Genomic DNA, 26,008 nt, shown 5'->3' with positions numbered 1-26,008 from the left:
GTTTCGTTTTTCCTGAAAAGCCTGCCTTAGGTTTCATTTCCTGACTTAAGTTTCATTTCTCCTGAAAAGCTTACCTTGAATTAGTACCTCCTTGACTTAAGTTTCCTGTTCTTTGTGTATGGCAATGAAGAGCCATCCCCCTATTGTCCTTTTGTACACCCCCCCCTTGATTATGCTAATGTACCAATAAAAGAGAGGCACGGAGAGGCTTCAGGGTCTTTGCCTGCCATCTCACCTGAAGAAGCATGTTGCCCGTGTGTTTCCTGATCTAAAGCGAGGCCCGTTGGTTTAGGCCAACGTACATCACCACCGTCCTGCAGGGAGCGGGACCCCGGGATTTTGCGATCCCACAATTTCCCAAGTTTTGTTTTTTTTAATATATATATATATATATATATTTAATAAGCATAAGTCACTCAATAATTGGTAAACAGTGTGTTGTCTGGGTTACATTTGTAAAAACACTCCTTAACAATTGATTTCTATAATCTGTGTTCCATATATTAATTTTAATTGATTTCCTCTTTCCCCAAAACATCATTTTTTGCAAACATTAATACAATTCTTATTGTAAATGACAATTATGTATATAATTTTCCAATATTCCTAAAAAAATCATCATATTAATATAATATTTCTTTTCTTTTCAGTCATTTGAGTTGCCTTATCATCAATCCTGTTACGATCCTTATTTTAGTTTGTTTCTCCCACCAAATTATTTTTACTAGTAAAGGTTTTTTCAACAATTAGTTACATTTACATTGACAGATTTAATTCTGTTTTTTCCATATAAGCCATCTCACATTTTTACATTTCTTAAGGAATAGATAAGAGAGTAAAAAGAGAGAAAAAGAAAAAGAAAAGCGAAGAAAAAATAAAAAATAAAAAAAGAAGGAAGAAAAACAAGAGCAATGAAACATAAGAAATAACATACTACTTAGAATATATATCCCTCCTAGGTTAATATGTATTTATTTCCTCAGATTTCTAATTCTTTTTAACCATAGTTAAGAATATATTTAATCTTTAGACATTCCATTCAATAGATCTAGTCATCTAATCCCTTAATTCTGATTCAAAACATTTTTTATATACTTTCCTTAAATTCAGTCACATTTAAGTATCTAAAATATTTCAGCCCTCTTAAAGTGGTATTCCAAAATTTTTCTATTTCTTTAACCATATTCAAACACATTCTTCTTTTTTAAGTATTCTCTCTGATATGTCCCATCATCTATTCTCTTAGTTTCCATCTTAATCTTTTTTCTTTGCCCAGAATCTTTCTTAATCAATGTACTTTGCTGAATCAAAAGGTTTTCCTGTATGATCATAGGTGTTGCTGTAGATATAGCGAGTAAATCAATGTCTTTGTCATGGGCATTTGCCCACTCCTTTTTATTAGGAATCTTTTTCCTTCCTTTTCTCTCCACTTCTTTTGTCACTTTTTGTCTCCCCAGCAAGTATTTCCTCTCATCCTCAAGTTTGCTTTGTGGTGTTGAAATATAAATTGTCTTTTCTTCCACTTGAATTAAATCATACTCTTTTATTTTGTGAAAGTCCATTAAGTCTTTATCCTTGGATTTATATTCAGTCATCTCTGCTGTATCCTCCTGAGGGTTTTTTTGGAGTAAAATTAAATTGGAGATAAGTTGATTTATACTTTCAAAGTTATTCTGTATTTCTTTGTGGTTTAAGATCATTGTCTTTTGAATTAGTTGCAGCTTATCATATATTTCCTCTTGTGAAGTATACATTGTTTCTATAAGTCTCACTTTATCTGAACAGCCGTGTTGATTAAAACTTTGAAGGCCACAGATAGAGATTTCATAATCCTCATCCACCAGTAGGTATTAGCATTTGCTCATTTTTCAATTCTTTCTAGCCTTTTTCCTCCTTAAAGAGTTATATTCGCGCTTCCAATAGCCAAAAGGTGGGGGGGAAACCCTCCCTTTTTCACTCTCGGAGGTATTTTTCCTTCTTGGGAGTTCTCCTTTTCAGGAAAATAAGTAGGATAGGGAAAATCAATATTCTTACCCAGATTTCAAACGCACTGCTTACAATCAGCTTAGAGTAGAGCTTTTGACTTCCGTTGCTTGCAGCTGGGGCTAGACAATGGAGTTAGCTAGACTTTATCCTGTTGGTTTCTGGAAGGCTTCTCCTGGACCCGCTGTCTCTCCTAGATCCCTAGGACTACCTTCCTTCATTGCCACCTCTCTGGGGCGGCTTCTGGCCCATTTAGGGTCCCCAAACAGGAAGAAACTCAGCTGGAGAGCTCGGCATCCCGAATCCCTCAACTGATTTTGCTGCTTACAGGAAGCGGAAGTCGATATTTCCCAAGTTTTGATCTTCCTCATTGCCTTCACTTTTATTTTCATCACAATGCTCACTGCAGGTGCAGGGAACTGAGATAACAGTGAAGGAACCACTGAAGTTCTTTTATGTTGACATATCAAAGCCAGACCTATAATACAGGGCCTTGCAGTCGGAAATGGGTAAGGGTTATAATTCTATTTATATGATTGCTATACTATCTGATTAAGTTAAAATATGTACCATATATCCATAGCTCCTCATGGTGGTCAGTTTACTTTGTTTCCCCATAAGATTCCAATGTAGGCTCAACAATTTTAAAAAATACAATAAAATTCTTAATTGTGTCTTGTTTTCTGACCATCCCAGAAGGTTTGGATTATTGATAGAGCTACAAATTACATACTGTAAGTAAGGGACCTTTAACATTGTTGTGTGATGAGAAGTACAGAGAAAGATAAACATGGCAGTTATTAAGTGAGTCATGCCCACGACCCTTATGACCTTTCTTTTTCCATGACTGTTAAGTAAATCACTGCAGTTGTTCAGTGAATCATACAGTCATTAAGCAAATTCAGTTTCCCCCATTGACTTTGTTTGTCAGGAGCCGGTTGGGAAGGTCACAAATGGTGACCTATGCAACTATTGTAAATACATGTCAGATGTATAGTCTTTTATTGACTATGAAGGCTACTCCATTTCTTCTGAGGGATTCTTGTCCGCATTAGTATACCTGATGGTCCTCTGAATTAAATTCACCCATTCCTGTCCATTTTAGTTTGCTGATTCTTAAGATGTCGATGTTCAGTCTTGTCATCTCTTGTTTGACCACGTCCAGCTTGCCTTGATTCATGGATCTTACATTCCAGGTTCCTATGTAGAAAAGATCTTTACAGCATTGGACTTTCCTTTCACCACCAGATGCATCCACAGTTGAGCATCCTTTCGGCTTTGGCCCAGTTGCTTCACTCTTTCTGGCACTACTAGTACTAGCCCTCTGCTCTTCCCCAGTAGCATATTGGACACCTTCCGACCTGAGGGGCTCATCTTCCAGCGTCATATCTTTTTGCCTTTTGGTACTGTCCATGGGGTTTTCATGGCAAAGATACTGGAGTGAGTTGCCATTTCCTTCTCCAGTGGATCACATTTTGTCAGAATTCTCTGCTATGACCTGTCCGTCTTAGGTGGCCCTGCATGGCATAGCTCATAGATTCATTGAGTTATGCAAGCCCCTTCGCCACGACAAGGCAGTAATCCATGAAGGAGAATATTGGTCTATAGTTTTTTATTTGTGTTAAATCAGAGTCTTCTTTGGGTATTAAAGTAATATTGGCTTAAATCCATATATTTAGTATTTTAGCCTCCAGGAGTATTTCATTACACAGTTCTTTCAAAATAGGACTTAGTATATCTTGTAATGATTTATAAAGCTCTGCAGGTAATCCATCTGGTCCTGGAGTCTTATCAATTTTTTGCCTTTTTACAGCCTCTATAATCTCCATCATTGATATTTTTCCATTTAATATATTTTGAATATTCTCTGAATTTTTTTGATAAGTCTGCTTTTTCAAAATACTGCTGTATTTTTTCTTTTGGAATTTCCTCTGCATTGTAAAGTATCTCATAATAATCTTTGATAATTTTTTTAATTGTATCATTTTGAAAGTGTAATTCACCTTTTGGATTTTGCAGCTTATTTATCAGTTTTTTCTCTTTTTCTTTTTTCAGTCTATATGCTAACCATCTCCCCGGCTTGTTGGCATTTTCAAAAAAGTTCTGTTTAGCCCTTTTAATCTGTTGAGCCATTATTTCCGTCTCAGCTAGATTTAATTTATGTTTTATTATCTCCATTTGTTTCTTAAGTATTTTCTTTTGTGGGTCTATTTGTAATTCTGATTCTAACTTTCTGAATTCTTCCTTCAACTTTAACTGTTGTTGTTTCTTTTCTTTATTCTTTTTAGCAGTATAGGTTATAGCCAACCCTCTGAAATATGCTTTGGCTGTATCCCACACATTTTGAAGCGATGTTTCTTCTTTCTTGTTTATTTTGAAGAAAAAAACACCATTTCCTTTGTTGCTAGTTACATAAATTCTTTTTCTTTCAATATTGATTTATTCAAGGACCATCTTAATTCTTTCTTGGTTCTGTCATTTATGAAAATGCTTTAGGTAATATATTTCCTCCTTTCTTCCCTTGTTTAAAGTTTTTATAGTCTAAAGTTCCATCTGTTATTGCATTAAAGTCTCCCATTATACAGAGATTTTGATAGTTTAAATCTAATATTTTTAATGTAATTTTTGGTAAAATTGTTCTTGTTTATAATTTGGTGCTAATATTGCTACCATTAGTATCTGTTTTTGATCCATCATTATTTCCCCCATTAATATTCTCCCCTCTTCATCCGCATAAATTGGTTTGGGTTCATCGTTTCTTTAATTTATAAAGCTATTCCTTTTTTTTTTTTTTTTTGAAGTGCTAATGCAAAGTGAAGTTTGCCAATTTTCGGTTGTTCTAACAACTTATAGTGTTGTCTCTTAATATGTGTTTCTTGGAGACAAATTATATCCATTTTTAATTTTTGTAATTGTGTAAAGAATTTTCTCCTTTTTGAGGGAGAATTTAGTCCATTTATATTTATTGACAAAATCCCACTCTCCTTCTCCATCTCTTTCAGTTATATCTAGGGTCTTAATCTTCTAGTCCAGGGCTTTTCAACCTTTTCACCGATTGAACCACTTTTTGGATATGGCAATATTCGAGTACCACCCAGCAAGGTGTCAAAAACTTGATGACCAAAAAAACCCCCTGTTCAAAGTTGCAATTGCATTGAAATGACTTATGACCATTTTTCACACTTATGACCATTGCAGCATGCCCAGGGTCATGTGATTTATATTTGGATGCTTGGCAACTGATTTATATTTATGATGGTCACAGTGTCCCAGGGTCATGTGATCCCCTTTTGCAACCTTTTAACAAGCAAAGTCAATGGCAGGGCTACTGGTGGCCAAATGCTAAGGCGGGACTTCCCTCCCTCCCTGCCTCCCTTTCTCATGCCCACCTCCTTCTGAAGGAAGAATTTGACCCTCCCCCCATATTTTCTCTGTTTCATATATTCATCAAACAAGGAAAAGCCTCCAGAGACAGAAAAGACAAGCTGCTGAGTAGCTTAAAAAGGCAGCCAGCACTTAAGGAAGAAAAAAAAATGTAGTAAGTATGGCTCCCCAAATGGCTCCATTCATAAGTAAAGGAATGCTACAGGCAAAAATCCATTCAGGAGAAAAATACTTCAAAATCCCTTGCAGCAAAACTTACAGCTAACAATAGCAGAGCAATAGAAGCTAACACGAGACATCAGCCATCAGCCAAATAGAAATTGCCAAACACTCCTTAAGAACACAAAGCCCACATTGCACAAATCCCAGAACTTCAAAGTCACAAAAGCACATAAGAATTCTTCCACTCTCCATCTCCCTCCCCCCCTCCTCTGTGCCTCACCTCCAGCCATTGCTGCTTTTTTTCATTCCTCTTGGAGAGCAACCCCTCCCCCAGTGCATTTCTTGCCTGTTTGCTGTTGCCAGCACAGATGGCTGCCACAGCAGTTGTAGATGGGCTCATGTCCGGCCTGCTTGATCTCCTCTCCTCTCTCCCCAACCTCCTTCTTCTTCTTCTTTTCCTTCCGTGCAGCTAGAGCTGACTCCGCCTCCTCCCAAGGCTGCTGCTTTTTCTTTTTCGCCCTCTCCCGCCCAAACTGCCTCCTTTATAGCCTCTCCTGTCTCCGCCTCCCTCCTCCTCCTTTCTCATGGGTGAGGGTGAGCCAAAAGTGAGCCTGGGGCCTTTGCCTCAGCCCAGCCACTCTGCAGCTCCAGAGGATTCTCTCATAGTAAGTCCTTGCCTGCGCTGGCTCTTTCCCTCCCCCACTACACTTGGCTAGGCAGGGCTGCATACCACCTGCCACTCGTTAATGTACCACAAGTGGTACACATACCACCGGTTGAAAGCCCTGTTCTAGTCGATCTTATCTGTCTCTGATCTCTTGGTCTTGCTCCTTTTCTGTGTATGTGTTTTTAATTTCTTCCTCCTCTCTTGGTTTGACTGCTCCTTCTACTGCCATTTCTTCCTGTTTCTTTGTTTCTCTCCTTGTACCAGATTCAAAATCACCTCCTTCCAGAAATGCTCTATGGTTGTCAAAGAATTCCATTGCTTTAGGTGGCGTATCCAATCTATATCTTTTCGTATCCTAATAGATTAAAATCCCTTCTGGAATCGCCATCTGAAATTCACTCCTTTTTCAATTAATTTCCTAGTTAAAAACTGGTATTCTCTTCGGGATTCTCTTAGTCTCCTAGGAATGTGTTTGAAAAGTTCATCTCTTACTCTTCTCAGAATCTCATCTCTTATAGATCTTTTGAGAAATCTAACATGTACTTCCCTGGGGACTTTATTTCTTCTAGCATAGTTTGAGTTGACTCAATAGGTCTGATCTAATTCTCCTTCCATTTCCTGTTTCCTGATTCCTAATGTGTCTGCCAATAATTCCGTTATCAGGTCTAGAAGATCCTCTTCTTTATCTTCCATTATATTTTGAAATCTTAAAAAGTATGAGGCTCTTTCCATCTCCATCACAGCTATCGAGTCTTCTAGTTCTCCATTTATTTGCATCAATTTCTGATTTTCAACTTTTAAAACTTCTAATTTCTGGTCAACCTCAGTTGATTTATCTTCTATTTCTTGGATTCTTTGTTGGTTATCTGCAATCATCTGTTTAAAATTTTCAAATTGAAAGTCCATGTTATTAATTTTTTGATTCATTTTATCAAAATCACTTTTCATCTCTTCATGGTTTTTTGTTGTAACTGCCATGTGAGTGGCAATTGCCTCTTGAATTGCTGGTAGCATCACTTGGGTTTCCTTTTGGAAGTTATTAGCCTTTTCTTGTTGAAGCATTGTATCAATTAATCTCTGATAGACTGCAGAAGCAGAAGAGGGATCAAAAGTTCCTTTTTTCCAACTTTAGATAGTTTGGGGATGCTCATCTTTTATCTTTTAATCATACTTTATAATCCACTAAGTAAATAAAAATGTATAATCCAATAGGCTCCTAACAAATAGGAGAGGTAAATAATAAAAATAGTACGTAGTTAAAAAAAGAACAAAAGAGAAAAAAGAGAAAAATTATATACCAAAATTTGTAATCCAAAATGTTCTGTAGGAAGAAATTTCTTGTTATTCACTCTTTCAAAATAGCTTATAAAAATTCCAGGTCAAGCTGTATTTGTAATCCAGGGAAGTCAGATGACTTCAAAAACAATTTTTATTTATAATTGTAATCCATCCTGTAGAAAAGGGCAATCCAAAAAGAGTCTTTACTTTTTCAGCCACAATCTTCAGGATTCCACGGACACCAAAGTGTTTAAACTATAAGCTGTGTCTGGGCATCCAGCCAAGTTTTAAAACTCCAATAAAAATAACTTAGTAAGATAAAAAAAAGCAAGGTTAAATGTAGTTCTCAATTTTGCCACTAGATGTTATTAGATGTCTATTCCCACCATACTTTAAAAAAGTTAAAAAGTTAAAATTTGATGGTTTCCAAACAAGGAATAAAAGAAGATTTATAAATGCAAAAGTTTCCCAAATTATCCTTCTTTTATGCCTCAATTATCTTCACAATATTGTTATAAGTCAGTTTTAATTTCCCCAAAGCTTAAACCACCGCTTATAGTTCAGGAGGGAGGGGTAGAAACCCCCCTCCCTGAAGCTTAGGGATTTCTTGCTTTTGAGTGCTTTTTCCCAGAACCGGTCGCTTGTAGAGAGATAAGAAAAGCAGTCTCACCCAAATCAGCTGTTTTGCTTTCTGCTTGTTAGTATTCATTGTCTCCGACGATCAGCTGCTTCTGGCTGACCACATGGGAGCGGTCAGCCTTTCTTCCTGCCAGTCCCAAGGGCTCCTTTGGATCAAGCAGGACAGCTACTGCTGCCCCGTGATCTGCAAAGTTTCACCCTTTGGCCAGTCGCCTCTATGGGGTGACTTTTGGTTCTATTGGATCCCGCAGCTGGTAGAAATTGGGCTTGGGGAACGGAGCTTCATTCCCCAGCACCCATGTTGCAGCAACGTCACTGGAAACTTGGCATGATCTGCTTTTGACAAGATCTTCCCAGGTGTTGAGGTCAGACAGATAGATCTGTAGTTTCCTGGATCCATTTTTTTCCCCTTTTTTTGAAGATGGGAACTATTTCAGCTCTTTTCCAGTCCTCTGGTAGTTCCTCAGTGGTCCAGGATCTTTGAAAGATATAGTTCAGTGTTCTAAGATCACATCTGCCAGTTCCTTCAGAACCTTGGGGTGTAGTCCATCTGGTCTTGGTGATTTGAACTCATTAGGGTGGACAGGTGCTCCCTTACCATTTTCTTGCCTATCTTGTGTTTCTAATCTGTTTTTTATGGTACTGTTTTTGATAGATTGGACTGTTTTTTCCCTTTGTGTAAATACGGATGCAAAAAACTATTTGAGTAGTTCTGCTTTCTCCCTGTTGCTTGTCACCTTCTTGCCACTTCCTCTCACTAATGGACCAATCATTTCCTTAACCTTTTTCTTGTTTTTTACACGTTGAAAGAAGCTTTTTTTTGTTATTTTTGACAGTTCATTTGAGCCTTAGCTTTCCTCACTTCATCATTGAAGGTTCGGGCTATTGCTGATATTCTGCCTTAGTTATGTGCCCCTCTTTCCACTTTTTATACTTGTCCTTTTTGTCTTTCAATTTATCAGAGAGTTCTTTATGCAGCCATGCTGGTTTCTTTTGAGAGTTGTTATTTTTTTTCTTCATTGGTATTGTGTTAGACTGGGCTTTTATAATCTCACTTTTCAAAGTTTCCCAAGCTTCTTGAGTTGTTTTCCCTTTGAGGATTCTCATCCATGGAATCCTTCCCAAGCCCTCTCTAAGTTTATGGAAATTAGCTCTCTTAAAGTCCAAGACTCTAGTGTGACTGTGTTCTATTGGTTATGCTTGCATAATGTTGAATTCCAATATTGCATGATCACTTCCTCCCAAGGTTCCTGTGGCTTCAACATTTCATCTCTAGTAGCGAGAATTAAGTCCAATATGGCTGATCCCCTAGTTCCCTTCTCTACTTTTTGGGAGACAAAGTTTCTGCTAGATTTGTCAGGAATTTGTTTGATCTTCTACTTGGTGTAGAGTTTGTCTCCCAGTTGATGTCAGGGTAATTAAAGTGCCCAATTACTATTATGATGTGCTTCCTACGTACCTTAGTTAGCCAAAAGTTCATCTATTACCTATGTTTGGTTGGGAGTGATGAGAACAGGACACCTTCTCCTCACCCCAAAGATAAAACATCAAGTCTAAACCACAGGAATGCAGAACCGGCTAACAGCAATTAGGATTGACAGGATTAGAATAGAAACACTAAAAGGTACACAACAATAAAACAATCACACCAGATCCTTCCTGGAGCAAAACTTAACACTTTTTTAGACAGAACTGATAAAGAAATTAACCCAACAACAGACACTGATCAACAAATCAGAAAAGACAAATTTTAAACTCCCGAATCAGAAACGACAATTTTGGAAACCATGAAAGGGTATAAGAACTCATGTTTGACGACCATTCTGTCTACCTAGCTGGGAATTCATACTGAATTGTCACTCAACTTTAATCTCCGTGATGAAACCTCTCTTTCCAGTAGCTGGCTTCATGTACTCCTCTGCATCACTTGTGAGAATCCAGGATGGAAGAGCCTGAACAGGAGAGTTCCTCCCAACAGGACGCCTATAGTATACACCTATGGCACCCCCCCCTTTTATACTGACCCAAATGCATTCAAGACAGTTTTCATCATTGTTGTGCTCTATTTCTGTAGAGATGTAGTTATTTCTTATATAGAGAGCAACTCCACCTCCTCTTTTATTTGGTCTGTTTCTTTTAAACAATTTAAATCCCAATAGAAATGGTTTAAGGACAATTTTAAGGGAAATTGCCTAACAAGGGTAGGGGAACGGTGCTCAACAGTTTTAACCTCACCAGTCCAAGCTTAGTCCTACGGTATTAACAAATTGCCACTAATAACGGGTAAAATGAGGACTCAAGATTGTTGGGGGCAATATGCTTGACTCTCTAAACCGCTTAGAGAGGGCTGTAAAGCACTGTGAAGCGGTATTTAAGTCTAAGTGCGATTGCTATATTTCTCCGTTATGTACGTTTAAAGTTGTGATTGTATTGGTGTGTTCCACACTCAGGGAAACTCTCTAATCCGGGAATGAGAACTCCGCTTGCAACTCCCCTTTCGTGCAGAAGCCAGTGAAAACACACAGAGGAACATTTCATAAAGCCTTACCGAACGTGCGCTGCTTCTTTGCAACTTAAAACACCCTCCAGGAGTCTTTGGAATGTTACGTGGAATTCGACGCGCGGATCCCTGGATCGCCCATAGTCAAGTGTGCGGACGTGCCGGAGAGCACCTCATTTCTCCGTGACGAGGAAGAATTCGGCTGCTCTCCACCAGGGATGCTCCCTTTACAGTCCTGCCCTCTCCATCCCGCCTTCTTGGAGGCGCCCTACTGGCTCCACCGATGGGGCACCCACGTTCTCCTCCCCTCCCGCTTTCATCTCTTCTCCACTCCGGTTGGGCTTTGGCAGGAATCCATTCTCTTGACGCCCCCCCCCCCCCGGGAACAGCTGCCCTCTGCCGGAGGCGAGAAACACTATCAATAGGGCTGTAGTGATGTGGCAGCGAGCGGGAGTGAGGGCCGCAGGGAGGCGGAGTGTTCGGATGTGAAAGGTCCTTCCCGGACATAAAAGTGTCCACAGATCTGCTTGAAAGCCTCGGATTTCTGCTGCAGGTTTCTGCCTCTCCCGTCGCAGATTCCGAAAAAGCACAATCGAAGGATCCCAATGCTGCTCGGAAACTCGGAGAACATCTGTGAGAGTTTCCAACCAGTTGTTTCAGAGCTTACATACGCGCGCAGCGCACGGACACGGACACGCAAACCCTCCTCCCCTCCTTAGGCTCTTCCCTCGGAAAGCACACATTCGTGTTTGCATTAATATACACTTCAGTACAATCACTATTGGCCGGAGAGCGTTAGTCAAATTCAGTTTCATAGAAAAATTCTTCTGTAACGCTAAGTCACTCAAAGTCTTTAATTTGGGCAAGCTAGTTCCACAATAAGGCCATAAAGGGGATGAGGGGGAGGAAGCAGGCAGACATACAGAACATGCTGCTAAAATTAAATGAAGTTAGTCAGCAAGTAGAAACAAATGACCCTTTCTTATTTCTCAGATCAATAAACTGCAGGCACTTCGTGGACATATATTTGCAAGGACTCTCTGAAATTTCATTGCTGTACACAAAGATGTTTTCTAGAATAATATTCCTACTAGTGACGTGGAATAATTTTAGAACATCCAACCACTACTATGCCCAAATCACAGTAATGACAATCACCTTTATATCATTTCAATAATGGCAGAGTGATGCTATAAAGACACTGTAAGTCACCATTGGCAAAATGGTATAAGAGTGTCCTATTTTGGATCAAATATTTTTGCAAATGTAATCCAGTGCCTTATACCGTATAGGTAAATCTTTAAGAATACCAACAGAGAATCAATGCACAAAGCAACTTTCAGACAAATACTAAAAGTATTTGCAGATTTGCAGCGGTATCTTAGACAAAAGCCCCCACATCATAGTGCTTTTAAAAACTCTTTTCTTTTTGCCCAGAATTGATTTTAAATCTCTTTTTCTTCTTCTTTTTTGTATACCATTAATAACATTAGATGTTAAACTGGAATGGAGAAAATACTGAACCCTGAGGCAACATGGTAAAACGGGCTGATAGTAGGACTCCTCCCCCCACACCAACGCTGACTGGAATCAGCCTTGGAGGAAGGAAGAGAACCAGCACAGCACAGAATTGCCCACTCCCAGATCCTGAAATGAAACCAGTATACTATGGTTGATGGTATTTAAAGAAAACAAGGGATCAAGAAGAGCAAGGATGGACACACTACCTTCATCCTGTTTCTGCCAGAAATAATCCAAAAGAACGATGAATGCTTTTTCAGTCCCATACTGAGGCCTGAATCAGTGAAATGGATCCTGATAATCCATAAGAAATTGTGTGAGTATCGTCTCAATAACCTAAAAAGGGGAGGTTGGAGATTCGACAAAATTATTGGGTCTAGTGATGGCTTTTTGGGAGGTGACCTGCTGCCTCTAATTTTTTACCCAGCTTCTTACAGACTGTATACAGTGCAGTATATGTACAGTAGTTAAAAGAACATGACTAATTCTAGTTGCATCTTTCAGAAATAGATGAACATAGTTTGTTGCTAGAAAATCATAGTATGATTTGTACATTATATAACAGCAAATTAGATGATGATGTATGTTCTTCTGCTCTGCTGTGCTGTCCTAAAACCAATTGGGATAAATATCAAGGTAACATATTTATTGGTGACTGCCAAGCCTACAGCACTTTGGTAATGGCCACTGTTAATACCTTTTTCTGATATGTCAGTTGATGCTAATAAATTGGAACTTCCATTTAAACAGTTTTTCAAAATATCACACTATTGGAGATATTTGGATGTTTTAAAATCTAACTTGCACTTCCAAGTTGCTATAGTACTGGTGGAAACATAAATTTGTCTGCTATGTCTAAATAAATCTACTAAAAGATTGGGGATAGCACTAATATCGAACATTATATTAGAGAACCTTACTGAGGCAAAGAAAAATTCATATCTGAAGTTGGCCATATTTTTTTATTGTTTGTGTTGCATGTATTTATACAACTCTTTGGTTTGATCAGTCTATCTTCATCAGAGTTAGTAGGGTTTTTTGTCATGTCAATTTTAAAGACAGACAATGATTTTTATTCTATAGAGAGGAGTCAAAATAAATGAATTATTCTTACTCAAAACTAAATAAAATCTCAGCAACTATCTTGAAGACTTTCCAGCACCTAAAACCATGTCCAATATTTTACTTGCTCCTTCCATACAAATAACTAAATGGAATGCTTACAATTGAAATAAATCTAGATATATTCTCTGCTCTAAAATAAAGTGGATATTATTTATGGATCTGTTTTGCTATTTTAATCAACCAAACTCAAATTGGAAAATACTATAAAAACACATCAATGAGGAGAAACAGATTCTAACCAGCAAAATGTTATTTTTATTATTAGACTTCTATGCCATCCATTTCACCAAGGCAATTCTAGGCAGCTTATAGTCATGTAGTTAAAATGACCATATAAAACATGAAAACAATAAATAAGAACCATACCATTAAAAATTCAGATAAAATTTGTACTTGAACATAAAAATGCATAAAAATGACTTTTAAGTGGTTCTTGATCAACTGTCAAATATTAGTTTTTTCCTTCAATATAGTTCCCTCAATTGTAGTTTATGCTAATTAATATCCCAAATAGAATATATTGTCTTTTCTAAAAGTATTTTTATTCTCTCTTTTTTCATATTCAACTCCAGAGGCAGCAAACATATCCATATTCCTCCTGTTTTTCCCACAATCACCCTGTCAGGTGAATTGGGCTGAGAGTGACTGGTCCAAAGTCACCCAGCCAGTTTTCAACACAATCTCCTGATTTTTACAGTAGACTATTACTTTAACCACAATACCAACCTGTCTCTTGAAATACAGGCTGTTCCTAATCTTAATTTGTTATATTTATATTCCATCTTTCTGGCAAGAATCAGCATCGTCACTTTCACTTTCATTTGAGGCAGGTTAGGTTGAAAAATATTGCCCAAACATCACATAATGAAGATAGGGGAAACTGGAGATTTGAAAGTGTGAGTCCACAATCCTGGTTTAGAAACTTTAATTACACATACAGGTTGGCTTTCTGTTAAATATGAATACAGACTACAATAGGTTTTCAAATATAAAGATATAGAAAGATGTATAGTTCATGATAATTGGCACCAGTATAGTTTTGATTCCAAAGTCACCTTTGTACTAATCTACTGCCCAATGACATCATTGCTGATTTAATAATTCTGCTGATGCTGGCCTTCTATGATCTTGATCACATGAGACAATTGCCTGAATATTTCAACAACTCTTAACAATGAAGTTGGCTTATAGGAAAGGAGACTTTAGACAAAAACAGCTTTAAGGGTAAGGAAATATAATATATTTTGATAAATAAAAATAGGCAGGTATTGATACAAGGATATAACGTTCTAATTTAAAATACAGAAACAAGTTTTACAATTGTACCTCTAAAACATCCAGTCAATTACAATTATTAGCTTCAAAATTAAGAAAGAGGAAATAGCAGGTAAAGAATCCAGATTAGAAGATAGTGGGCTGTAGCTATTGCTGAGTCCACAGCAGTGGAAAAGCCCTTCTATTTTTTGTCAGGAATTTGCTAAACAGAGATATATCCAAAGATGATTCTTAGAATACTGGTAGGAATCGGTCTCCATACTACAATTTCCAGAAAGATCATATTCAATAAAAATATAGTCCTAACACATGTAAAAAGGGACCAAGTTGAGAAAGGTTGGGTTGTTACCAAAAGTGGTTGAGGCTGTAACATTGCCAGTTCTTCAGGATCCAGGCTGTCAGTTGTTAAGTTTTGGCCTTTGAATGTCATCATAGGTATGATTGTAATTTTCCTGTCTTCTATGCTTAATTTCAATCAACAAGCCAACAAGGAAACAAAAAGACCAAAACATCACCTCATGAGCATACCAAGATTAACCTTAGACCAACAATTAAGAAGCAAACAATCCCCTAATCAAGGAACTATCAACTCAGATAAATATGTTAACAATAAACAATCCAAGCAAAGAACTTGTGCTGTCCCACTTACTCACACGCACACGTAACAGTGGGTTAATGGGTTTATTAATATTCCCCAGCAATTCCCTTCAATAAAAAGCCAGAACTGTCCCAATTAAGTCCAGCCAAAAGCAGACTAATGCTGGTCCACAGAGCAATGGCCAATGAGTCCACAAGGAGGCAGTTTCTCTTCTTCATTGCTGACTGGCTTTAGCTGTGTGATTTCTCCATTTGAAGCTGTCCTGCTGCAGGTGTGCTTCAGCCAAATCCCTCTCAGACGGCTGCTTGGAGCCATTGACCAACTCTCCGGAATTGGTTCATCCTCCTCTGAGCTGACATCTGGAGACGTACCTGAGAAGCGTCTGGGGGAGTTATCACAGAACCACCAAGACCACTCCCACCAATACTGACAAGGCAAGCCACTAATATGCAAAATGAGAGCAAATCCCTACTAGCACTGATGATGTTATCTAGTTTGGTAATAAAACTCTGCAAGAAAATACCAAGCTCAGAGAGCACCTACAATATGCCAATTTTAATTTTAGACTAACATTTTTAGATAGATGCATCCTATTATTTATTGTTTATTTTATTTATTTGTTCAATTAATATGGCTGTCCATCTCAATGACTCTAAGCAGCTTGCAATTCAAAAAGTATATTACAGTGAAAAATATTAAAAACATTTTAAAGCAATAAAAACAGTAAAACCAATGAAAACACTAAAAACATCAAAGTAAATATACATCAGAGCAATATATTTGGCCAATTAGCAATATAGCCAGGAAATGGGGCTCTTGACATCCATCACCCCAGGCTCAAGAACACGGCCAGTGTTTTAGGGCCTTACGAAAGGCTAACAGGGTTGGGGCCATTGCAATCTTCGAAGACAGGATGGTCCATAGATCAGGGCCACTGTGGTAAAGTTCATATTCTTTGGCTGACAGATCTGCAAAATGCCCACTCCACTCAACCTGGTTGGACGGGTAGAGCTTTTTAAAAATATGATCCCTCAGCCATGTACAACTTTAAACATAACCACCTTAAATCGCACCCGGAAACACACATATAACAAATGCAGCTCAGAAAGGAGTGGTGTTACATCTGCTGTTTATCTGGCACCATTTACTACCCGTGCGGCTGCATTTTGCACCAGTTGGAGTTTCCAATTGGTCTTCAAGGACAACCCCATATAGGACATGTTGTTACAGTAATCTAACCTGGAGGTTACAAGGGCATGGGTTATTGTGAATAGGGCCTCACACTTAATATATGAGCGCAACTGTCGCATCACCTGAAAGTGTGCAAAGGCCCTCTTTGCCACAGTGGCCATCTGCTTTTCAGGAGGACCTGCAAATCCAGGCGGATCCCCAGATTGCTGGAACTCCTGGACCAAACCCACTGGGTCTGTCTGGGGCAGTGCAATCCCATCCAGAATTAGAGGTCTCCAAGGGGTCCAAATACCCACAGCCACTCCATCTTGCTCGGATTAATTTGAAGCCCCTTTTGCCCCATGCAGTCCCCAACAGCCTCCAGACACTAGGATAGGATGTCCACAGCATCACTCAAGGGGCCTGGGCTAGAAATACAAAACTAGGTGTCATCTGCATACTGATATCTCACTCCAAACCAATGTATCACATCACCCAGTGGCCTCATGTAAATGTTAAATTGAAAGGGAGAAAGAACAGAGCCCCGAGATACCCCACAAAGCAGGGGGCATGGGCTAAATCTCTCTCCCTCTGTCAACAGACTGGAATCAGCCACAGGGAAGGGAGGAGAATAAATATATCCACCCCCAATTTCTGGAATTGGTCCACAAGGATATCATGATCAAAGTTATTGAATACCACTGAGAGGTCAAGAAGACCCAGGATGGATGCACTACTTCCATCCCATTCCTGCCAGAGGTCATTTATGAGCATGATCAATGTTTCAATCCCAAACCCTAGTATGAAATCTGACTGAAAGTGGTCTAGATAATCTGCCTCACCCAGGGTTCTCTGAAGCTACCATGCGACCACTCCATCAGCATCCTTTAAAGGGGAGGTTGTAGACCAGATAAAAACTGTCCAGGCCACCTAATTTGAGCAATGATCCTTTGATCACAGTGGTGAGCCCACTCCCTCTCTCAACGAGGAGTTAACTATTGCCCAGAACCACTCACATATCCCCTCCCACAAGGCCTTAATCGGCCAGAAGGAACATGGGTCTAACACAGAGTTCCCCAAACTTTTGAGCACCAGGAACTGGTTCCGTTGGAAGTTTTTCCATGGACCAGAGGGTGCGTGGTTTTGTGTGCTGCCTGCATCTCACGGATGGGGCTTTGCTTGTTTGTGCGGACCAGTTGCTGGCATGCTGCAGACCGGTACTGGTCCACGGACCAGGGGTTGGGGGTCCCTGGTCTAACACATAAATGGATGTACTAGCAGCTGATGAGTCCTGTCAATCTCCTCAGGTTTGAATTCTTCCCAGATCACCTTGCAAGATATAGCTTCCACCACCTCCATATACTCTGCTCTAAAGCTGGAGTTCAATATAGAGTGCACGCAACCAATTTTATCTGCCAGATGTGCAATTTATTCTTCACAGCAAGCCTTTAGGTGGATTTGGCATTGTCCCTCTTAGGAGGCACCGAGTCACCCAGAATAGGATCACTGGCAAACTATTGGCAAACACAATGGGGGCAGAGAAGTAGTTACCCTATTAAGACAGGCCTTAATAGTGGCTCTACTTCATGTCCAATTGTCTTTGCTCCCTGTCTTTCCCCAGCAACATATTGGTCATTCCCTAGTCGGCTTAAGTTTCCTTAATTCCATCATTAAAATATCCATAACACTTATTGATCTATTTTAGCTACCTGTTTTTTTTATCATGAAAGTAATTGCTTATTTGATATTTTTCTGAAATCATTTTGAAATTAAACCTTTCCATTTTAAGCTCAAAACAATCTATCATTTTCTTAATTCTTCAGAAGAAAAACATCATGAACAATGAATAGAGACTGAAGAACACAATGAAGATTATGTGCAAATGGTGATGGGGTAATATCTGAATTCTACTAAACGCCTTCCTGATGGGCAGAACTCCAATGTGCTTCTTCTTACAAATAATGGAGAAGTCTACTAAGCAGCAGTTGTCCAGGCTGGAGTCTCAGGTAGGAAAGAAAATAAATCCCTTTCTTTTAAAATGTTGCCAATAGGAATAAAATACAGATGTAATATAGAAACAGATAAAATAAGTTTATTGGGAAGAAATAAACACAGAGACACATGCATTCTTCTAGTTACTCTAAAGTCATGGCACACGTGCCAAAATGGGCACGCAGAGCCCTTTCTGTCAGCACACGCACCAGAGGGATGCTCCCCTCCCCCTTTCCACGTGCACCTGACTAGTGGGAACTGGAGAGGGCAGGGAAACCGAATCTAGCAGCGCTCTTGTGGGAACAGCTGCGAGAGCTGGGCGAGGAGAAGGAAACCTATAAAAGGAGCAGGTTTTGGTGGGAGTGCAGCGAGAGAGCGAGTGAACAAGTAGACGGCCTTTGGAAACAATGGTGGGCGTGGGTTTGGACAAGTAGGATGTGGCGTCTGTTTGTGCTTTGCAGAAGGCTAGCGGGGGAAGGAAGACATGTGAGTTTGGACTTTGGAGAAAGGGAGAGAGAGAGAGAGAGAGGAAGGAAGGAGGGGAGGGGGAAGGAAGGAAAGAAGGAAGGAAGGCCCGCCAGCACCGCTGGGCAGATGCGCGGCCAGGCCTGCCCAGGTGACGCCGAAGCCAGCCAGCCCTTCTATGGGAGTGCAGGTGGAGGGGGGTAGAGCGGCTACCCTGAGCACTGCACCTGCCTCCCTTTTGGCTCCCTCAGCCTCTCTCCCTCCAGGCTGGGGCTGATCAGATTCCCCCTGTGGGTAGCCCTGCGCCTGCCACCAGCCCGTCCCTGGCCAGCCCTCCTCCTCCATTCTCCTCCTTCTGCGGGTGGACCGCAGCTTACTGAGTCGGGTGGCGCCTCTCCCTGCAGGCGTCCTCAGGAAGAGGAGCTGGGCAGCCATGGCTCTCACACCCCTCCGGCCTCCATCCGCCTGAGGCCCGAACATGGCATGCCCAGCTGGCCAGTGACGGACTGGAGAGTGCCAGACGGCGGCAGCTGCCCTAGGACGAGCAGTAGGCAGGGTGGGTGCTCCCAATGTCTGCAGGGGAAGAAACAGCGACGAGGCTCCGCGCCCAGCCTAGCCCAGCTCCAGCATGGCACAGCAAGTAAGGCAGCAGCCCCAAGTGCATCCCCATGTGTGAGCGTGCCCCTGCCCTGCCAGGCAAGCAGAGCCGCAGCATCTGCGACAGAAGAGCGCAGGCAGGCAGTGGAGGGCACAAGCCCCAATCCCAGAACAGCCCCTCCCCATTCTCCTCCTCCCTTCAGAAGAGCTGCGGGGCTCAGGAGCCTCCCCCTGCACCCCCCCTGGTCCCCAGGGCATGCTGGCCACTTTTCTCCCCAAAGGAAGGAGATGCACCTTGGCAGCAGTTGCTGGGCATTGGATGGGCATTTTTCTAGTCCAGCTCCCTCCCATACACACACACGTGACATGACGGTGAGACAGACCGTGCCAATCCGCCTTGGTGCTGCTGAGCTGGCACCCCTGACTCAAGAGGGGGGGACTCCCCTGCCCAACATTCTGCGATTAAGAGGCTCTGGCAAGTGTCTGGGGAGGGAGTCAGAGGGGCAGTGAGTCAACCCAGATGGCCTCCAAGGACTTTTTGTATCATTGAAAGCTCTGTTATTATGTTTTTGGGAGATGGAGTGAGTGGGGGATTTTTATTTTTTGCCTCGTTTTGCTCTTTTAAAGAGAACACACCCCCAATGCCTCCCTGCATAGCCAGAAGCCTTGCACCATTGCCATTCGCCTGCTGCGCTCCCCCAGCCCCCTTCTCTTCCTTTGAAACAAACACCCCCCCCAATCCTCCCGTTCCTGCCTTCTGAATTAAAACGAGAGAAAGCCAAGTTTTTTTCTTTTATGATCTTTACATATTTAAACTGCAGCAAGAAGGAAGTGGGGAAGAAAACCATCACGAGACACTCTTCTATTTTAACTTTTTTTCCTAGTTGCTTTTTGGAGTTTTCATCCTGCTTTCATGAGAGGGCAGCGTTTGGGAGGGGGTGTAGCTGCCCCCTTCCCCCCCAAGCCATCAGGTGAGCAAGATGCCTTCCTGCCCACTGCCCCACCTGCCAGAGACCCCCTGGATCTCCCCCAACCCTGCCCGGCCCCCACAGGCATCCTTCCCCAGGAGCAACATCGAGCTGGTCATGCCCACCCTGGCTACGCCCGCCCAGTCTGCCATGACCACCGTAGCCACGGCAACCCAGTGGGCCATGCCCACCCAGTGGGCCACGCCCACCCGGCACCCAATAATACATAAGTGGGTTTTGGGTTGCAGTTTGGGCACTCGGTCTCTAAAAGGTTCGCCATCACTGCTCTAAAGATTTAGTGCCATTTTTCTTTGTAGCCATCTAGATTTATAGAAAACATGAGTTTTGGAGAAATGGTTTTCAGTTACGTATCCTAATAAGTTGGGAACAAACATAATGATTAAACTCAAATTTATATCCATGTTTATTCAAAATTTTGACCCACCAAACCCATAATAAAATTAAGAGTTGATTACCCAGGTAAATATTTTTAAAATTGTTAACCTAATTCTCTCTCCACTTATCTTTCTTAGGTCTATACACCATTGTTCCAGTTTCTTTTTTCATAAGAGATTCTGATACTAAATATCTAAGGCAGGCATGTCAAACTGCTGGCCCATGGGCCGGATGCGTCATGCCAAAACCACACCCACCCCATTGCTGGCAATGGGGAAAAAGTCGTGATATGTTGCATGACGTCGTGAGTTTGACATGCCTGATCTAAGGGCATTAGCACTCAAGGTCTCCCGTTTTTTAGCCTGATGCCTTAGTTACCAATGAATGCTGGAATTAACTGAATGCTACAGTGCTAAAGTGGATAAACTTTTATGATACCTGAGTAAATGAAGTATGTATTAATTTCTAAAGAAGACACTGAGGCAGAAAAATACAATTATACGAATTACATAATGTAGCAGGAAAAAACTGAAATGTAGTAATGGAAGCAGAATAGGTGGCAATAATACAAGCAGTTACATTAACAACTTTAGTTAAAGTTCCTCCCTTATTATGCTATTTTAATAAATAATATTATTTTTCATTTACATAAATGAAGTGAAAGATATCACCAGGACATTGGCACAATGGAAAAATGGTATCAGGGCAATTGGACTCCATAAACAAAAATCAGCAGTAAAACACTTTTAGCCCTTTTGAATTCATGCAGTGTTGGAAACACTATACAATTAATAATAGTCATTAAAAGTTAATTTCATATTTCTCAAGATTCCTATGTAATACAGTCATTCTGAAATTATTTTTGTGTTCAGTTTGAAGGATTCATCATAATTACCAAATGTTTTTCAGGAAGCAAAACTTTTGAAAAAATATGTCCAGGGAATATAAATATTTGTGGATTATGTGCAACAAAAGAAACGAGGAAAGGATTAGCTAGGAGAGAAATAAGATTATCTTGCAATGATTCTACCACTACTAAAGTGAACAAAATTGTTTGGAAAAGTTTAACCTAACAAATCCTCTGTTGCATAGGACTCAACCTGATATGGCTGGACTTTGCACACTCAAAAAATGAGTGGATAAAGAACTCCTGAAACCTAAAAGAAAGGGGGTGTAAGTAGCTTGAATTCTTTAAAGCAATAAGAGATTCAGGCAAATTGGCTTCTTGATGCTGTTTCCAGAACAAAGCTCTAATTTCAATTCAATTAATAACAGAACATTAAGAATCTACATCTATCTTTAACCTTTATTGAAGGTTAAATTGAAAATAATGCAAATCATTAATCACTTTGTCTCCTTAAATATCACTTAAGGAGACAAAACATATCTACGTATATGCTTTCAGCTCTGGAACTTTCACCCCTTGAATGAACATGGTATAGTTCAAAAACAAGTTATCTTCTTCCTCTTCTTTTCTCAGGAGAGTTTCACAGATGTTTATGCTATGGCAAATTTTTCTCTTCCACCATTAAAACCACCAGGAAAGCCACTATCACTGTTTAAAGTGCACCTACCACCAATGAAACTATCAGGAAGGCAAATACCAGCATCTTCAATTATCACAGCTGCTCCCTTGTATCAAAATAGAGAATCAAACAAACATTTATCATCTTGTATACCAGAAACAAACACCATTTTTCTCTCTCAAGTGAATATTTCAGGAAAGAAAATAGGAAGAAAATACTATGAACTCCCTCCATTGACCACTACAGTCAAACAGACAGAAGCAATACAGGAAGCAATTTATCTGCAGGTGAGCAATATTCAGGCAGGTTCATTTTAAAATAGGCTAGGCCAGAGTTCCCCAATCTTTCCAGCTTGGCAGACAGGGAGGGGCGGAAGGAGAGGGGATGGTTCCACGCAAGCGGCCGGCAAGTGCACACATATGGCACAGCTCCGTTTCTATGAGTGGTATGAACATGCGCTGCTAATGAAAATGGAATGCTACTCATGCAAGTGGGGATGCGTGTGCACGTGCGCATGCTCGCCCATCGTTTCTCTGGTCTGGTTGGAAACAGCTTACGGCCCACTAGTGGGCCACAGCCCAGAGGTTGGGGACCCCTGGGCTATGCAACATTTCATTAAAAGCAAAATAATATGATATGCCATTTCCAAGAGGGGAAAAAGAAAACAGAAAAAAAGACAAAACTCGTTTATTTCAAATTTAAACATAGATTTAGTTAAGCTTAGGCTATATAATATGGCAGTGTACAACCACAGTGAAAGAAAATCAGGTCGTTCAATAATGCAAAAAGTTTTCTACATTCATAGGAAGCTTCCCTTTAGGAGACTCCCTTCAAGAGTGTCTGAACAAAATTCCCAAAATATCAAGCATCAATGTTGCAGTCCCTTAAGGGTTGGGAATTCTGTGCATTTAGAGAACGCCAAGTTTGGGAAGAATGGCACTGGTGCAGTGGAGATGAGAGGGGGTGTGGTTTTGTGTACTGCCTGCATCCTGCAGATGGGGCTTTGTTTGTGTGGCCTGGTTGCTGGCATGCTGCGGACTGGTATGGGTCCACGGACCAGAGGTTGGGGACCCCTGCTGTAAACTGTCTCCGTTCCACAATTGCATATGAAGCTGAATAATTATTCTGTAATGAAATCATACTTATATTATATGTCAATCATGCTACTATGTTTTAGGGTAAACAATATTATGCAAAACACATAAAAAGAGTAAGAAATAGTAAGCTCAATAAAGTACAAGAGATCCGATAAATTTAAATGTAGTTTTAAGCCAGTCCATACACTAATTCATAACAATATGTTTTGTTCTTTATAAACAATTCACCCCTCCCTTTTCTGAATATTTCATCAACTCTCTAAAACGGGTCTTCAAACTTGGCCCTTTTATGACTTGTGGACTTCAACTCCCAGAATTCCTCAGCCAGTGTGCCTGGCTGAGGAATTCTGGGAGTTGAAGTCCGCAAGTCATAACAGGACCAAGTTTGAAGACCACTGCTCTAAAACCACGACTTTCTCCATTTTTTTCCCTACCTCTTGACCCCACTCTTCCTCCACATAAACCATTTTGAAATTTTGCTTTGGTCATTCTTTGCCCATAACCAAACCTCAATATATATATTTTTTTGTATTGATTGCTCACTTGCACACACCTGTAGGTTCCACAGGTAAAATGTTTTGGTTCTGATCAGCTTTATTTGAATTTGCATTCATTCAGCACCCATCCTTTTTTTGGCCGCCTGCAAATGTATTGGGCGTCTCCTGCCTTACCAACTCGCCCTTCATATAACTTAGTAGGCAGAGGCACGCTCTTATCGGTTTTCTTTTCAAATCTGGCGAACTTACGCATTTCCTTGTGAAAATATTAAATCTTAAGTGACCTTGGCGCCATTCAACGTACGAATTCGCCATGCCACCCAAACAACACCTTGTCCACAACGAACAAGCGCCCAGACTGCAGGGGTAGGCAACCTTGGCTCTTTTATGACTCGTGGACTTCAATTCCCAGAATGCCTGACCCAGCTTTGCTGGCTCAGGCATTCTGGGAGTTGAAGTCCACGAGTCATAAAAGAGCCAAGGTTGCCTACCCCTGGCCCAGAGTTTTCTTTCAATTCTAATCCATGACCGCCCCGCTATTTTCCCGCCAGCAGGCGGCCCTGCAGCACAGGGCTCGATACTGTAATAGGTAGCAGGTCGCGGGCGGAAGTTTTTCCAGACCGCCTTTCCCGTTATGCCCCTGGTTTCCGTTGACTCTTCTTTCCTGGGCTGCTTCGCCGCCGCCGCCGCCACTGAAAGCGTGAGGCGAGCGGGAGTCATGGCCGCCTCGAAGCCCGTGGAGGCCGCCACAGGTGGAACCGGGACGGGCTCGGGGATCCCGCGCTGGCAGCTGGCTCTAGCAGTCGGGTTGCCGCTGATTGGGGTCGGAGCAATTTACTTGTGGAACCGACGGAGGCGAGGGACGCGGGCCGGAGGCAAAGGAACCAGCGAGAGGAAGACCCCCGAGGGGAGAGCCAGCCCGGCCTTCACTGACCCTTCAGGGGGGAGTCATCTCGATGGCTCCGCCGGCGGCGACGAGCTGGTGAGAGGGGGGCGGGGGGCGAAATTGGTCCCCCGAGCGAGGAGGGGGCGCGCGCGGGGCTTTGGCCGAAGGAAGAGCGGGAGGCCGCCTCAGCGAGCGTTCGGGCTGCAGCGCGCGAGCCGAGCCACGTGCTTGGTTGGGGGGGCGGGGGCGCAGGATTGCAGCGCCAAGTGCTTTTAGAGGGCGGGGTCGGGTTCCAAGGGTCCCCGTTCCAACGGTTCTTTTGGAGGAGGGAGGGGGGCTGTCCTGCGGAGGAAAGAAAGGGGTGGGCCACGTGACTTCATGACAGCAACCTGATTATCGGTAGCTGCTGTCCTTCAGCCCACAAGGAGGGGAGGGGGGGGGACGGCGAACCTGGTTTGTCCTTGCTGGGCCAGACTAGTCGACGGCTTTTTCGCCTTCTCTCAAAGCTTCTCTTCTTCTCTGTTGCTATTTTGAGTTTTATGAGAAGAGAAATACACAAATAATTTTTAATAGAAAGGAATGCCTTAAAATGCATTTACATTCGCATTTTTTTTATATAAAATGTTTATTAATTTTTGAAATTAAACAACAAATAATACAAATACGATGCATTTACTTACACAAGCAAAAAAGATAATCCTACTCAATACGTTTTTGGAGACGCTCGGCAGTCCCCGCCTTACCTCCACCCTCATTCACTTTCCTCTTCCTTCCTCCCCCTAAACCCAGGGGTAGGCAACCTTGGCTCTTTTATGACTCGTGGACTTCAACTCCCAGAATTCCTGAGCCAGCCATGCTGAGGGGAAAGGAGAGGTTTCCAAGCTGAGCCATGCTGGCTCAGGAATTCTGGGAGTTGAAGTCCACGAGTCATAAAAGAGCCCAGGTTGCCTACCCCTGCCCTAAACCCACAACCTCTCCTCTTTCCTCCTTTCCACTTCCCTACATCCCATCTCCCTTCTTAACCACCTCATCGAGTGCAATTTGGGGTACCAGCTGAGCATCTCCTCTTTTTAATACAATTCCATTATTTACCTATAACATATCAATACATCAATTTTTATAATTTCTATCCCCTTCTCCCCCCCCCCCCCCCCCCGGACTTCCCAGAACTGAGTACAGGAATAATCACATAATAATCCAAGTCTAACCCAAGCAACCCATTCATAATATAAACAAGTATAAACTTACTGTAACTCTAATATACAATAGTCAACTTAACTAT

The 26,008-nt window shown here is 41.4% G+C and overlaps 1 protein-coding gene across 1 annotated transcript in view; it reads right to left on the bottom strand.

The window, feature by feature from the left end:
- The window catches only part of LOC107299520 (transmembrane protein 45B), a 17,445-nt gene extending 15,850 nt beyond the window's left edge, over positions 1–1,595 (bottom strand). The window contains exon 1 of the mRNA XM_015828881.1: positions 1,443–1,595. Within this exon, the coding sequence (XP_015684367.1) occupies positions 1,443–1,595 (153 nt within the window). The remainder of the gene's footprint in view (positions 1–1,442) is intronic.
- Between the last annotated feature and the right edge of the window lie 24,413 nt (positions 1,596–26,008).

The sequence above is a fragment of the Protobothrops mucrosquamatus genome, unplaced genomic scaffold, assembly GCF_001527695.2.
Source record: "Protobothrops mucrosquamatus isolate PMUCROS unplaced genomic scaffold, P.Mucros_1.0 scaffold5057, whole genome shotgun sequence".
In the NCBI taxonomy this organism is placed as follows: domain Eukaryota; kingdom Metazoa; phylum Chordata; class Lepidosauria; order Squamata; family Viperidae; genus Protobothrops; species Protobothrops mucrosquamatus.
Note: the sequence above shows the minus strand (reverse complement) of the source record. Positions and strands in the feature narration are given on the sequence as shown.